The following is a 16,603-nucleotide window of genomic DNA, read 5'->3' on the forward strand; positions in this document are numbered from 1 at the left end:
TATTCATTTTATATTCAGGTCTTGTCTAGTTACTCTTGGGGAAAGAAGGATAAGATTTATTCCCTTTGGATACTAGAGGGTTTTTTTTTTTTTTCCATTTTTCTGATGTTCAAGCAAAATCTATGAGAAATGCTTGAATTTGACCCATTTTTTATAAAGATTGTAGACAATGACCATGATCCTCTATATGCTCTAAATCAAGTTAATGAAATTTATCTGCTTCATAGTTACCATTCTCACTCACTCTTTTTAAAAAATCACAGAAATAACACACAGAGCAATCATACACTACTAACAATGATCTTTACTGTTACTGTTATTCTATAAAGCAAGCATTTGCTCATTTGACAGGATGAACAATTCCGAACCACTCCACACATCCCGGCCTTAGCCCATAAAATAGGAAACTCCGTCCTCCTGGAAGTATTTAAAAGAAAGAGGTTCTGCCTTTTCTCTGTTCCTCTCACTTGTCCTCCCCACGAAAAGAGGAACGACCTATCACATTTGTGGTCTCGTGAAATTGTAGAGAAGGCTGACATGTAGCCCAGTCTCTTTCGGGATCTGTGTGTGTGTAAGGCCAATGACTGTTCCACATGCTTTCTGTTGCCATGCTTTCCCCAAACCCCAGCATGTTTCTTCGTGTACGCAAATATTATTCCAGTGAATTCTCCCAACTGTCCTGTAGGACACCATGGTGGCACATGTCAGCTTCGAAAAAAAATCACTATTACACTGTTTGCAAATATAAGAAATATAAAATGGGAAGGAAAGTACATTACTGTACCTATTTTATTAAACGTATAAGGAAAGAGCATCCTTGGATACTGAAAATCTAGAAAAAGTCTTCCCATCTCAGCTAATAATCAGTCCATCCTTCTAGTCTTTAGCCAAAACCTCAGGAGATACCCTGGGCACTTACACAACACTTCCAATCTACCAGCAAATCTTGTTGCTTCTATATTTAATAACCAGAATCAGACTTCTCATCACCTCCAGTGTTACCTGGTCAAAACACTATCATCTCTCACCTGGATTATCTCAATAGCTACCTCAGTCCCTCCTTCTCTCAAATTTCTAAACATTCCAGCCAGAGCAATCGTCTTCTGCTGAAAACCCTCCAAAAGTGTCAAAGATTTCACAATCACCTGTAAGGACCAACAAGATATGTCCCCCTGTTACTGGCTGACCTCTTCTCCCTCTAGATGAGAACTCCCCCTTCATTCTATTCAAGTCACGATACCTGTTTACTCCAAGAACATGATTTGCATGTTACCATCTCAGAGCATCTACGTTCGTTGTTCTCCGTCTGAATTCTCTTCCTTCAGAAATCCACGGTACTCATTCCTCACTTCATTTGCTCAAATGATACCTCCTCAGTGAGTCGTTCCCTTAACCAGCCCTATTCAAAAGTGTAATACTCCACAACACACACACGCACACACATGCACACACACACACACGGAACACTCCCTGTTCTCCATCCCTGCTCTATTTTTTCCCACATAGCATGTATTTTTGGTGGACTGCATTATTAATACATTTATTTAGATTATGGGCTGCCCCCGCACCCTATATCATAAGTTCTGAGGGGTAAAGAATTTATGTGTCTGTTCCTGGGAGCTACTAATAATATCAAGCATGTAGCAGGCTCTCAGTTAATATCTGTTGACTAAATAAAGGAATGAGTAAGTTACTGAATCAGAGATAGCTCAGGAATGGGGGAACACCTCAGTGAAAGAAATCTGGATCTCCGGATAACTCAGGTAACAAAGCCACCCACCTGACACTCGTGTCCTTGTGACTAGCCTGTTTTGTGAGGAGAAAATTTTCCATATGGTTCAAGTCATTTACACTATATCCTAGTATCTACTAAGACGCTAGTATCCAATAAACTTCAATTTCTTTTCATTTCCTTAGCTCTATCAGAGACATCAGTTTCCTCAGCTATAAAATAAGGTGTTTGAACTAGATGATTTCTAAGGTTCTTTTAAATTCTTGAATTTCACATCCTCAGGGTTCATATAAATGGCAAGAGAAATAGGACCCATGCAAAACAATGAGGAAAAACTGTCTAGAGAACCTAGACAGACACTTGGTATTGAAAAAATACTAAAAATGATCAATTTCTTAAATTAACAAAAAATCTTACCATTTTCAGTGGAGTGAATAAAAAATGGACCAAATCTGCAGCACTAGGATTCTGGATGTGATGCTTCAATTTGGCCTGCAATGTTAAGAAAACAGAGAAACATGTCACCGTGATGTAACTGAGCAAAAGACAGACATTCGAAAACGTATGATGTAGACTGAGAGGCAGAGTTTTTTTCTGTCAGTTTCACTTTCAGTGTCTTAATGAGCATGCGTGACTTAGATTAGGAGAATTTAGTTTTAAAAACTCGGAGTCATTCTCTTTTGATCAAGTCTCTTAGATATACAGGTTTTACAATCTGTTGTTCTAATTCAAGGTAACTCAAAACACACACATACAGATGCACAAAAACAATTTTATCTCTTAATTTAATCAGGCACATCCTGGCTAGACTTTGACCTCTTCCAATTGTTTCTTTTAACTATATATAAATAAATTTCACTTACCAGAAGATTAAATCCATGTTTAAACTTTTGGACACAGTCAATAAATGCATCAGGAGGTGGAGGTTTTGCCCTCAGCGTTAAAACACCCTCTGAAGAAATAAATGGGAGGAGGCGCAGATGAGAGCAAAGTTCCAATTAAATGGAAAAGAATTAAAAACCACATTTATGTTTGTAAAGTTTGATGACCACATCAGATCCCATGCTACCTAGTTACTCTACCACATCTCATAGTCTGACTGTGACAAATTAAGATGATCCAACATTTGAACTGGATGCCTCTACCCTTAGGCACTACCAGACTACTCATCAAGGCCATAAATTTATATTGGACCCTTCTATGTGCCAGTCACTGTGCTTATCACTGTGAAGACTATAAAAAATGTGTAAGTTACAAGCCTTGCTCGTAAGGGCCTTAAAACCTCATAGAAGATATGAATCAGAGAAATAACAGAGATGTGTCAACTGAGGGCCATACAAAGAGACTATATCTGGTTGGAAGACTGGGGAAATGTACTTAAAGATGTTTCATGGGGAAAGCAGCTTTTAAGATGGGATTTGAAAAGTCTGTTCCAGAGCAGTTTGATAAAAAAAACAGCATAAGGAAAAGTATGGAAAAGGGAAATAGCATAAAAGCAAAAAAACGTGAGCATGTAGATCAAGGTTAGGTAGTGAATGACCTTGACTGCCAGGGTGAGGAGTTGGACTTAGATCCACAGAACATGGGATTAATATGCTATTTATTCAGCAGAAGAATGAAGTGGCCGCCTTAGAGCTTTAAAAAGACTGTCCTCGCTGAATAGAAGACTAGAGGCTGGAAGACTGCAAAGAAAGCTTGGTAAAAAATGAGACAGCTTGAAGCAGCTGCTGGTTACAAAAATGAGAAGGGAAAAAACGCCAGATACAAGAGACATTGAAAAAATAAAATCAATGGTGGCTCTAAGCTAGAGAATGGAATCGAAGAAAAATTTGTGGTTTTGAATCTGAGTGACCAAGAGGATAGTATATCCCTTTGTAAAGACTACAGGAGGAATAAGGGTTTGAGACATCAGAAAGCAGTAATTCTTAATTTCAGAATACACAGAGGTGAGGGGTAGCCACATACACACATCTAGAAGGCAGATCTACAGGTCATATATGCTTATGACGTGGACAGAGCTAGAGAAAGATTTGGAAGTCACGTGTAATGAAAGGAATATTATTTATTATTCCTTTATATATTTCAATCAATATCATTTTGTTCCATAATCATAATTTTACACAAATATATGAAATTTTATCTTTGTTTTTGAGGCCATTTTAAATAGCTAAATGACAGCATACTTAAAATCTGCTCATAGGTGACCTGAATGTACTATTTGGAGTTTTGTAATAAAAAAAATAAAATCCAGAGGGGGAGGGTATAGCTTAGCTTGCACTAGGTCCTGAGTTCAATCCCCAGCACCTCCATTTAAATAAACAAATAAGTAAAGCTAATTATCTGCCCCCAAAATTAAAAAAAAAATTAAAATCCATTGACATTTTAAACTATTTTAATGAGAAAAGTCAATCCTTTTATTTAATAAAATAAGAAGGGTCTATATTTACAAGAAAATAAATTCAAATATGGGAAGAATGGCTTTATGACTTTCTTCAACAGACATTAATTTGACAATAACTAATGAAAGTTATAGACAGATGGTCACTGCTGAATCTCAGAGTATCTGTAATTTAGGTAGTGTCCGAGATTCTTTCTTTACTATAACCAGCTTGGACCAAATGGACTCTTCCCCAGACGCATCTTAGTCTCTGCCTGCATCTCTGGTGCTGTCTCAAAACCAGAAAAGGGATCTTGGTCCCCTGTCAGTGGAATCTTGCTGAACAGTTTACAAGGGCAGAAACTCAACCTAGCACTGACATTCTGAATGGTCTTTAGAAGGTTAAAAAAAAAAAAAAAATCCAACTTACCTCCTGGTCCTTTCTTTTTACCTTTCTTAGCTTTCTTCCTTTTAGAAAGCTCAGAAAATGCTTCAGCTGCTTTTTGGAGTTTTGTGATAAAAAACTCAATGTCATCCAGAATGTGGTTTAAGATTTGCTGGAATTAGAAATTACAGAATAAAATATAAAACCTTAAAAAAAACCTATTTTTTCCTGAGCTGTACAGTGTGAAGGAAAATCAGAAGGTTAAAAAGAAAGAAAGAAAGGAAGGAAGGAAGGAAGAAAAGAAAAAGAAAAAGAAACATTTCCCACATGCAAATTTCAAGTTTGTCACTAATTCTAAGAAAAAGTATAGAATTAAATACACATGTGGCTGAAGTCCAATGTTTACATTTTTGTTTAGCTTAATTTTGTTCCATTTCTCAACACCATAAATAAAGCATTCACAGTATCTACCCAGATTATTAATTATTCTCAATTACTCTAATTTCCTCACTGTGTTCTCTCACGTAAAGTCGGGGTGGAGGGGAATTCTAAGAAACTGTTTTTTAGAACAGCACTGAGCATTTCTGTTTTTCTAATAAATGTCCCAATAAAGCACTGACAGTATTATTTCGTGGAATTAAAGGGATATAGAATGTTGTGACAACTTAATAAACACAGATAATCTGAAATAATAGGCATTAACAATAGTTTCTACAGGGTGAAACAATTAGTAATGCACTGTGCTTTTCAGAAATTATGGGATCAACTTTGATTATAGTATGTATTATATTATATTATATCATATTATATTATATCATATCCTATCACACATATTATACATACTATAGTCCTAGTTGCCTTTCTCTTTTATGTGTGAAACTTGACATTCTTTCAATTAAAGATTAGAAACTGAGATTAAATAAACTTTTAAGTATTAAATAAACTTTTAAGTATTAACAAATAATACTGTGATGTAAAAATTAAATTCCAAACTTCAGATTCCTCTAGTATTTGTTTCCAAGTAAGCTGAGAACATGAGCACACTATAAAAAGTAATTACACTGACATCATATTTTATGATTCTGTCAAAGGGCAGTGTCATTCTGCAAGGAAATTACCATGGAGAAATAAAAATAAATACAGCCTTATCCTATACAAAGCACTAAAATGTACTTATCTGCCTTTAAAAATGGCATATAACTTTTATCTTTCAGGCATTATAAAATATTTTAAAATAAACGCCAGAAAGACAAAACGATATTTCAATTAAGGACGACAAATTGTGAGAAAAGAAAAATCCCTCAAAGCTAATTCAGCTTAAATTCATTTGCAAGCCAGTTAATAACGGTTAATAACAGCCGCAGTCTACTAACTACATATGGGCATCAAGGCAAAAATAGCTAAGAAAAATAATTCAAAGGGCATAACGACTGCTGGAAAGAGAAAACAGAGCTTCCACAAAGCATCTTTATTTCAATTAACCTCATTTTCCCTGTTAAAACGCTTTCCTCTTTGAAAACAACCAAGCCAGTGACGTACAGGCGGCGTGCTCACTCACCACGTCTCTGTCAATTCGGGCGGCCATCACCTCAGGTGTTTCTTCCTGCTCATAATACTGCCTCTGTTTCTCAACTAGAGAAAAGGGAATCGTTAAGTCTTTCAGCCTGCTGCTTAACTGATACTGATACAGATAATTAAACATGAAGATTGGCTGGAAAAGGGCATTATTTGCGAAAGGAAACACCTCCACTGGATGCAAAATCAAAACTGTGTTCATCACCTCTGACACACATCCTCACCACTCCTGGCAGAGCTGTGATTTACCCTGTAATTTTCCCTCTATTGTCTCTCTTCCCAAGGTCAGCTGCCTTGGAATGACCCTAAATTTAGTACCCTTTCATTCCTACGCTAGGAAAAAAACAAACAAACTAAGCCCACATTTAAGCACCTACTTCTTAAAAGGGGCCAACTAAGTTCTAATGCAACAACGCTCCTAATTTTCATACCTTCTAACATCGTGATTAACAGTAAAGATTTGGGGCTCTCATCGTCAAGTGCTTCTAAAATTCTAGTTGTAAGTTTAAAATCCACAATGTTGGATTTTAGCTGTTGTCATTTTAAGCCATATGCTATAAAAGTAGAAATATCTACAAGAATTTGCAAATTAAAGAACCAGTCTCAAGATGTGAAGTTAGCTTGGTTGGCTCAGGCATGATGTTAATCGTGATCATTGTCATGACCTCCTTCCTGGTACCAGTCAGTTGACACTTCCTCTAAACACAGATACTCAACACACAGATTGCACAGTAGATGAAAGAAAAATGAATGGACGGAACAGGAGAACTGTATCATCACTGATGGAAATGCAATTCATGACACATCCTCATGACCCGTGATGTTCAACACAGAGAGCTGAAAAAAATACTGAACTCCCTGTATTGCTGCACTTGCCCTCTGCCTAACTTTACCTGTCAGTGGAATACCTGTCAAAAAAAAAAAAAAAGAAGAAGAAATTACCGAGTCTTATGAAACTTAATTAGTGACATTTCTATGTATGAAATCTTGCCAGTTAGCTGCTCTTTTGCAGGCAGTTAGCTGCTGTCTTGGTTATAATGCACTGCAGACAGCAGTGAGTTGAAGCTGAAATACAGCTAGTAGGAACTTAGCAGTAGATCTCAAAATATCATTTGGAGGGCACAGTGAGAGAGATGCGGTATGTCTCGGAGTTTTTCATAGTCTGTGGCACTACTGGGAACCCCACTGCCATGGCCACCATTCTACAGAGATCACTTCTGGAAGTCTGGGGAGGAGCGATGTCAAGGGTCCAAAGAAGTTGTTCAGCCTGAGTCAGCCGGAGCCTTCAGAGGGACCAGAAAGACAGTCTTCTTGAAGACCTTTCCAACTACAAACTGGCCTGGATCCAGACAGAATCTCCCGTGGTGAGGGTCATGTTCTGTTTGAGCCAGCAGTAAACTGAAGTTCTGAGAACTTTATCTAACTTCAATTTAAATAGACGAGACTGCACAGAGTATCTTAGACAAAATCTAATAAGAGAATCAAAAACTCTTGGGAATATATTTTTTTCTTTGTTGTAAATTATATTAGATTTTACAGATGTTTTTATAGATTTATTCATAATGTCTATAAACTTAAGATTTCTTATCCTTCCTCGACTTCAAGGAAGACCATTTTGACCTCTCTCAAAATAAAACCCACATCTCCTCCACCAAAATGGTAACAGCAGCAAAAATACTGTAAGTACACAAGAAGGAGAAAACACTACAAACTCCCATTCAGTTTTTTAAACAGAAAATTTTAAATACAAAGTGGATCAATGGGAATGTATATAATTCCTAAAAAACAGAAACTGTTATAAAGTTAAAGCAAGTAATAATTCTGTTACTTTATTTTTGAAAAACGGACGCTTCAAAGATTTCTTTCTTCCATCTGTGTGACAGCTGGGCTTACGTGTTAACTTCTGAAAATAACTTGAAGGACACAAGGAATCTAAATAAACTGGAAAGCAACTGATGAAATAAAATGGACTCAATTGGACAAAAATGGATGTCTACTACACTGTTAGAGGTACTGTTACAGACATGATTTGCTTTCAGATTCACAGCAACATATGAATTATTATCCCCATCCTGCAGGTGAGGCTGAAGCACAGAGAAAGAACTTCCCAAGGTCGCACAGGTCCGGTCTTGCTCCAGAGCCCAAATTCTGACTCACCAGACTCACAAGTACAGTCTAGTATCGCTCATTCTGGCCATCAAGTTCTACACTGTTAGATACCCTCATGAATTATTAGATAAAGGGTAAGTGATTTTAAGAAGTCTCTTTGAACTAGGAGACAAAAGAGTGAGGCTCTGGCCACCATCAAATTCTAACTCACTGGATCATGATTTATTTACCCTTAAAATGAAGAGATTGGACCAGGCAAATTTTAAGGCATTTTTCCAGCTATAAAAGTTTCAGACTTAGGAAAACATTCTGACATATCAAAGGTTACACTATGTTCTATGTTATGATTTGCTTTTAAAGAAGAATGTTGAAGTAAGATGATGGTCCACTGGACAAGTTTACCTGAGGGTGAATGCATTTTACTCCTTTTCCGCTGCCCTACACTGTCCTGACATCCTGTCCACGTCACCACAAACAATTTGTCCAAAAGAGCAGAGTGGGAGGATAATAACAATGGAAAGAACTTGAAGTATTATCTTCAAAAAAAATGGATAGTCTCTTGTTTGGTGTATATTCTATTACCACCCTTTTAATTGTTAGTTGAGTCAAACTTCCTCTCTTTGACCATTTTAAAAAGAAGAGACTCGGCTCCTAGCACCATATTTATTAAATGACTGGTCTGAATTCTTAGAGACAATAATCTCACAGTGTCCAGGGCTTCACTTTCCTTTACCTAAGACTTATCTTTTCCAAACTAATCTGAAGCTTCAGCTCAGAAGTCAGCATCAGAATTTGAAAGCAAGAACTATGTCACAACCCAAATGAAATGTTCCATAAGTCCCCTGGAAATACTCACAGTCCCCTTGGTCAGCTGCCAGCGCAGACCAGGCTGCCACCCGACTTCTAACATCCACTTGGGTCACAGTCCCAGGGGGCACCGGGGCAGGAGCCCTGGGTGGGGGCGGTATACCAGGGTCCGCTTTGGAAATCATCCTAAAAAAAAAAAAAAAAAAGATGAAAACGCGTTGAATTTTTAACCCCCTATTTTATAACACATCGGTTCTCTCCGGGGTATGGTATTAGCTCTTCATCCTCAAGAAGAACTTTGTCATGGGGTGGAAAAACAAGACTTCCTAACCATTCCAGGTTATGTGTATTTATAAATGTATACAAAATACAAAAGCACAGAACACCAGGTTTAATTTTTTTTCTGAATCGCCTATGATTTGCAAAGGCTGTTAACCAACTGGAGTCCTAACAGCTCTTTGTATCCCTTGGGCTATCTGCCCTTAAAATGTCACTCATTGTTCATGAGTCTCTATGACAACACAAGTGGGTGAAGCCATATCAGAGAAAGACCAGAATCAGGGAGAGAAGAGGTTCATGCACGTTCGCTGACAAACTTGGGGGAGCAAACGAGTTGAGATGACAGTTTGTAATCTGCAAAATATAATATACCTTTACTGAAAATATTTTTTTTTAATTTTTAGAGAAAAAAAAAGACATAAAAACAAAACAATTCTCCCCCTAAATTTCTTTGAATGCTTTTACCTCAGGACCTCAGGCCGTCTCTTTTGTTTCCCTCCTTTACTGTCACTGATTGCACTTTCAATGTCTTCACTAATCAGGTTTGCCTGCAATGAAAGACAAGTTACCAGGGAGGTTATAGATTTTTTTGGTCTTGATATGTAGAAAATGGGATTATGTTTCCTGTTACATCAATAAATGTCTTGATGTAAAAGAAGAGTATTTTTTTTATCTGCTTTCAAAAGATGACTCTTGAAGTTTTTTAATGGTGAACTTTGTAATAACATGATTGGAAACTGAAGGAATTTTTCAAGATTATTTAATCCAGATTCCTTCAGGGAAAAAAAAAACGCGACACTTGCATAAAGGCAGAGAGGAAGAGGATTTGCATATGCTGAAAGTATGATCACATGCTAATAATGGAACTGGGTTAATACCTCTGCCTGAGAAGTGAAGGCTTCAGCAGCACATGCATGCAGTGTGTCCCCGTCCTGACATCCTCACCATCCACTGGGCGCCCACTAACCCAGGGAAACCAATCACTCAGTTCCAGCAGCGCTACTCTCAGTTGGATGAAGCCCAACACGCCGTTGGAACTTTTTTGACAGTCCCTTTATTTTGTCATTTCAGGTTAATAAAAATTAACTTTCTCCAAATGGTTAACTTTTTCGATACCTTTCCAACAAGAACATTTGAACATTTGATTTGGTTTTCTTGGGAAACAATGCGAGATTAGCAGCTAAGAAGTTTATTTTGTTTGGTTCTGAAGTTTATTTCTAGCCAGGGATTATTTCTGTATATTAGATTCTTGCTGGGGTATGTTCATCTTCTATTTTTGTGCCTGCTTGATCTCTGTAATTATGTATGTTTTTCTCAAAAAAAATATATATATATACACACCCCCACTCTTTTACCATAAGTACAGGTAATTATAAAATTTTAGAAATGAAAGGATACCTCAGATCATCTAATCTGTTCTTCTTGTCTGATAATAAATGAAACAGGAATACTCGGATGATGACTTGGCCAAGGTTACTTTGCTAGTTAAACAAGAGTGCTAGTGCTTCCCAGCCCAGCTTCACTCCCATAAGAACACCCCAGTTTCAGGAAGACGTTACAAACATCACATCAAGGGCTTCCTAGTACGTGGGAAAAGTAAACTGAAGAGGCCTAGGAACTCTGAATTTCCTATGGGGGGCTGGCAATCATATTTCTAAGATCAAATTTACTATAGAGGTAGGCAGAGATACTGTATAAAGTCCCAGGATAAAGAAACTTTAAAACTCAAAAACGATGCTGCAAGGTGACTCAAATAAAAGCAACCACGTTATTTCATTGCATTTATATTTTTCATGGGGCAAGGAAAAAAATCCATCACCTATGTGGAAATTGGCACCAATGCGGTACTTGAGCTTTTAATTAGGACAAAACTGCATTCAGTAAGTCTGTTTGGACCCATCAGTATCATCATGTCCTATCAAATAAAGCAAGCCCTTTATTCTCAAAACTGAAATCCAGAAACTTCACTCAGCACAATAACAGTTTCCAGAGAGGGATTTTAGAGCACTGAGGCAAACACCAGATTTAAAATGTCTTTTAGCATAGTCTTCTGTTTTTAAAATGTTTGAATTAAACTCCACTATATTTTTAGAGCAAAATATTCACGTTAATACTTATTGATTTAATAAATCTAACCTTGCAAAATTCTTAATACACCTTATGACTTTCAAAAAGCACTATATAAGAGTCTGCTGAACATTACATATACAAATTACCTAATGCTACAGTTCTCTTCAAACAAGATTTTTAGAAAGTCATTTATGACATAAACTGAAAGAAAAAGAAAATGATAAAATACACAATTTACAGTCAACCTTAATTCATCTATCATACCTTAATGTCAAAGAAATAAAGAAAAGATCAAGCGATATTTTATGCTAATCTCTCAGCATGTCTTTATAAGAAAAAAATTACCTGTATATTTTGTAATACACAATCACAGTGATAAATCACTGCTTTGTCAAAGCACCAATCAACTCAACCAAAAATGATTTCCCTTTTAGAGAAGGCAACTCATCAAATAGAGATTGAAGGTTGAAGATAAACTCTAATGTCCAATAAAGCATCACAAAATTATAATCATTTGAAAATTACAGTGTGCTTTGAAATACAAATCTTCAGGACATGGCGTATTACTACTGTTAACTATGCTCAACGATTTTCACACTATCACTTGGGGCTTACATATCTTGAGCAATTATTCAAGTCACATAATTAAACGGTGAACCTTAAATCGATATCATGGAAAATGTCTAAGTGTTCCATTGCAAAAATCCATGCTATGTGATTAGTGCAGAACAAAGTAGGATGGCATGATTATTTATTATCTGGGAAGCACAATTTTTGAGGAATCCATCTTTAGTTATAAGTCCAAGTCCCTTAGTGAAGAATTTAATATCTCCACCTATTTTTTTTTTTGTTTTATAAACAGAAGGCATCTGATTTTTAAAATATCACTCAATCTCCTCTTTATTTACTAAGACTGGAAACCTTAAGGAAGATACTGAGGTGTTTGTTCTCCTTTCAAAATCCTAAGAAATGAAAAATCTAGGACCTATTAGTCATAGGATTGAAGCAGATAATCAAAAGTTGCCAGAACATCTGCTTCAAGGGAAAGAAAAGCCACCGCTCTTTTACCTTAATCTCATCACACTGGAAAAGATGAAGATCTGGCTTGCTCTGAGTTGGCTCTTTGCACACCAGGGCAAGAATTGAATCATAGCTACAGGAGTGCATCACCGCTTGGCAGTGCTGGATTGTGTTTAAAGGAAAATTCTCCAGTTCATTCTATAAAGTAAAAACATAACGTGCCTTATGTTTCATTGTATACATAAAATCTATCCCACAAAGAGCTCGGGGCATCGTACAAATAATTTTGACGCAGGCAAATCACACTGACAATGAATAGCAGTCAAAACTGGAAATATGGAGGGAGGCAGTAAAGACACAAGGCTGGGCTAGACGGCAGGTGGGAGAAACAGCAGCAAAAATGGGGATATTTAACAAAGGGATGTGGTTCTGTTCTTAATACACAGAAGAAACACCGAACTTAGCATGACTGATTGCTTTAGGTCACGGGGTGGGGATGATGCCTTTAGGAGCAAAAGAGGCAAACTGAGGCCTCTTTCAAAAAGATTCACCATCTCACTGGTATTCTTTTCCCTGTGGCTATGCAGTGCGAGGATTTTTTGTTTCACTTGAACACTGTACAGTCACTCTCTTAGTTTCTACCTTCAGTGATCACAAACGTTAGGCAAAGAATATTACATCATCTGGACACTTTTTATTTCAGTAAATCTCTCAGGTGAAAAAATATAAATTTTTCCAGTCCCAAATGCCAAACAGCAGAGTCAGAAGAATTTGTCAAAATGATTACAATATTTGGTAGTGTAAAAAGTGAACACTCTCTAACCTACAGGATGCAAATAAGATACTGGCAGATTAAATAATTACTTCTTAAACAAATGAAATTTCTGTTCATAATAATAAAGAATTCTTTATTTAATGAGATGTATTTAAGTGCTTATCCTGACACTAATGGCCTTACACAAATAGTGAGCGGTGTCATGATGTAACTGATGGAGGAAACTGTTTTCATTTTAAGTAAACAAACCACAACACCTCTGATAACTGGAACATAAAAAAAAACCCAATTTTTATTATAGACAGCACAGATACATAGACATCACGCCATAAATTTATTCTCAATCCTGATTCCCTGGATCCCAGGAAAGGTGAAACAAAAAAAAAAAATGTAGGTTCTATTAAGATAGAATGTAATTTCTGAGCCATACCAGAGAGATAATGAATTTTCTTTCTTTGCAGAAGTAAATTACATAATATCCCTTCTCTGTAATTACTTGAAACTATGAGGATTAGAGAAGCTCTCGGTTGCTAGTCTCTCACGGTGCACAATGAGTGAGATGAAACAAAGGGCAAATGTTACCCTGACTCCTCCCAGGACACTTCTTTCAAATGATTACAACAGTTGTTTTCTTTATCTTAGCAACTCAAACGCTTATTAAATGATGGGGCTCAGAAAAGTCCTCTTTTAAGAGCTTCAGCGTCTTACCTGCCAGGGACTGTGTGAAAGAAAGGTGCCCCGTGCTGTGCTGGTGGAAAGTTAATGGCCATACACACAAACCCCTTCATCCCCATTTACTCATCGGGATTCAGACAATATCACTGGGATATGATGTGGCCTCGCCTGTAATTAATTTATATCATAACAAATAGTGCCTCACTGGGACCTTATTTTAGAATTATGTATTTTTTTTTTCACTTCTTCCATCTTATCACATATAGTTAAAAAAAACTGTATCCACCTCTAGTTTAAAAACATGATTTTGCATGCATAAAGTATATGGTATTTTTTTCTTCAAAAAATCACTGACAAAGATATTTTACTTCATCAAATTTTCACCCATTTTCAAACAACTTGACCTAATTATAAACGTAAATAATTACGGAACTTTCTTGAGAATAAAAGTAGAAATTTTTCAGACTTGCCTTTGACTCTGAATCGATCAGGCTCACTGCTCTTTCGTCCACCTGAAGGATCGTATCTTGAGTCCATACTTTGCCCCTGGCATCAAGCAGTTTCAGCTTCCTTATTCCATCGTCAACAGTTATCATAGCATCTTTCCGATCCAGAATAAAGGTAGTCAAGTGCTTATGATGGAAAAAAAGAAAAAACATTTGTAACACACGTGATCCCTTAGGACACATGTTTCAAAAAAAAAAAAAAAAGCAAAGTTAGCATAACTGAAGTCTAGCAGAGAGGGGAGGGACAGATAGCAAGTACTCTGTAATCCATGGTTACCTTTCTGAGATGATAAAGTCAAATAGGATTTTGTTGAAGGGAAGATATGATGCCTTGATTTGTAAAATGCCTGTATCTGTCTAATACTGAGCCATGTTGAACTACATAAACATGACATGAAAACAAATTCTAAACAGCTTAAGTAACATTCTCTTAACATCAATGCCACCCTCCATTTTGGTTATTTAAATGCTTAAAAATGGAAGGCAATCTATGTGACACCTTGAAAACTACAGACACTGGTAACTGAGAGCACCAACGGGAACTCTAGTCTGTGACAACCGTCAAACTTCTCACTCTACTGAAGCAAAACTATTTAAATTCAATTAAGCATGCTTGAGGAGGTAGGAAACTGATGATAAGAACAATTTAAACATTACTCACTGCTTAAATATTTTTTTTATAAGCAAAGGTCACCTAAATAGATTCCAATTAAGAGCAAGTATCTTAAAATATAGCAGTAGAGGAAAAACTGAAAAAAACTAGTAATGAATTTAGACAAAACTAAAAGTAAAACTAAACCATTCACTGAAACTGTCAAGGCTTAGTTCAAGAAGACTCCATAATACAAAATAGAAACCTTTGTCCTCTTTTCAACCAAAATAAGGCTGACAATGATAAATGAGCAGTTTTCATTTTAATGTATTCTCTATAAAAAACAGATTAACAAGATACTTTCATATTTAACATCTGTTTTATAGAAATCTAAAAGAAAAAGTTCACCACAATTCACAACATCATAGAGGTGAAAGAAAACAGAATTCTGATTTTACAACCAATTTTTATGTCCCTCCAGCTTCATCCTAAATTTTAGCAAACATTAAAGCATCTTACTTCAACACGGTACTGGGATATATCTGACACACTGCTGACACTGTCCCGTGCATAATTCTTCCTTTGTTCTGAAAAAAGAAGTTTGAAAAGCCATTATTTACCCACTAATAGGCTGAAGTTCAGCTGTCAGTGTCTCATGGCCATCTTTAAAACTAGTCTATCTCATATGTAAGTACAGTAGTTGACATGTCACCGTTGTGTGGTGTATCTGAAAATACTCACTCTTCACATTAAATGAGAAAGCCATGAGAAGGCTTAAATGATAAGAACAATTTGACCGCACATAAATTTTCAGAATCTCAGAGGTTAACAAGATGATTAATGCCGTTATTAATGTTGTAAGAAAAAAGTTATTTTGTCTAAAGATTTTATTCATCAGGACCTCCTGTTTGGCAAAAAAAGATAAAAAGTGGTTTGTAAGTTTCATCTTTTAATGTACTGAGAACAAAACGGGGTTGCAAATACTGTCACACATACTGTACTGTATGAGTCAGACTACATTGTTAAAATAATACAAACTGCGAAGAACATCTTCTTTCACAACAGCCACACTACAGAGAGTCTAAGAGGAGCTTCAAAGCATGAGTCAGTTCATACTCACTACCATTAAACTTGAACAATTTTCACACATCTACAGAACACATAAATGTGACACTCAGAATTGTAGACAGAAGCTGTTAGAAAAAAATAAGAAAGTTAGGTAGAAAGTTACTGCACCGAACTATTTAAAGAGAAAAACAAAAAAAACAAAAAACCTTTATTTTTCTTTTGTAAAATGCTGCAAAACCAAAATAAAATATAAAATGTGTGGAGGCACTATTTTGTATTTGTTAGTTTCTAACCAAGCAGGTTGATTAAATTCGGAGCTGCCCTATCTTTCTCTAAAGCAGAATGCTGTGGGGAAGAAAAACTCTTAAGTGGAAATCAAAAGAGTTCAGATTCTAGCTTTGGCTCTGTCACTCAGTAGGAGACTGAATTTGGGGAAACTCTGGGTCTCGGCACCCTTATTGTAAAATACAACGGTTAAATAAGATAAAACTTCAAGACCCCTCCAGGACTGAAATTCTGTCTCTCTCTCTTTCACACCCCTTGACTTTCCTAATAACCATTTTTTCCCCCAAATATAAACCTATTTCAAGTATTACAGAAACTTTGAGATCTTCCTACAAAAATAAAAGTTGA

At 36.4% G+C, this 16,603-nt stretch overlaps 1 protein-coding gene across 6 annotated transcripts in view; it reads right to left on the reverse strand.

Annotated features, from left to right (window-relative positions):
• Positions 1-16,603, reverse strand: part of EPS8 (EGFR pathway substrate 8, signaling adaptor) — a 147,829-nt gene that overhangs the window by 33,073 nt on the left and 98,153 nt on the right. For all 6 annotated transcript variants that reach the window (XM_074357470.1, XM_074357467.1, XM_074357468.1 and 3 more), the window contains 9 exons: positions 15,422-15,489; positions 14,275-14,436; positions 12,403-12,552; positions 9,730-9,812; positions 9,035-9,171; positions 6,053-6,126; positions 4,540-4,666; positions 2,596-2,684; positions 2,150-2,224 (listed from right to left, as the gene is read on the reverse strand). In XM_074357470.1, the coding sequence (XP_074213571.1) occupies positions 2,150-2,224; positions 2,596-2,684; positions 4,540-4,666; positions 6,053-6,126; positions 9,035-9,171; positions 9,730-9,812; positions 12,403-12,552; positions 14,275-14,436; positions 15,422-15,489 (965 nt within the window). The remainder of the gene's footprint in view (positions 1-2,149; positions 2,225-2,595; positions 2,685-4,539; positions 4,667-6,052; positions 6,127-9,034; positions 9,172-9,729; positions 9,813-12,402; positions 12,553-14,274; positions 14,437-15,421; positions 15,490-16,603) is intronic.

Source organism: Camelus bactrianus, chromosome 34 (assembly GCF_048773025.1).
Source record: "Camelus bactrianus isolate YW-2024 breed Bactrian camel chromosome 34, ASM4877302v1, whole genome shotgun sequence".
In the NCBI taxonomy this organism is placed as follows: Eukaryota; Metazoa; Chordata; class Mammalia; order Artiodactyla; family Camelidae; genus Camelus; species Camelus bactrianus.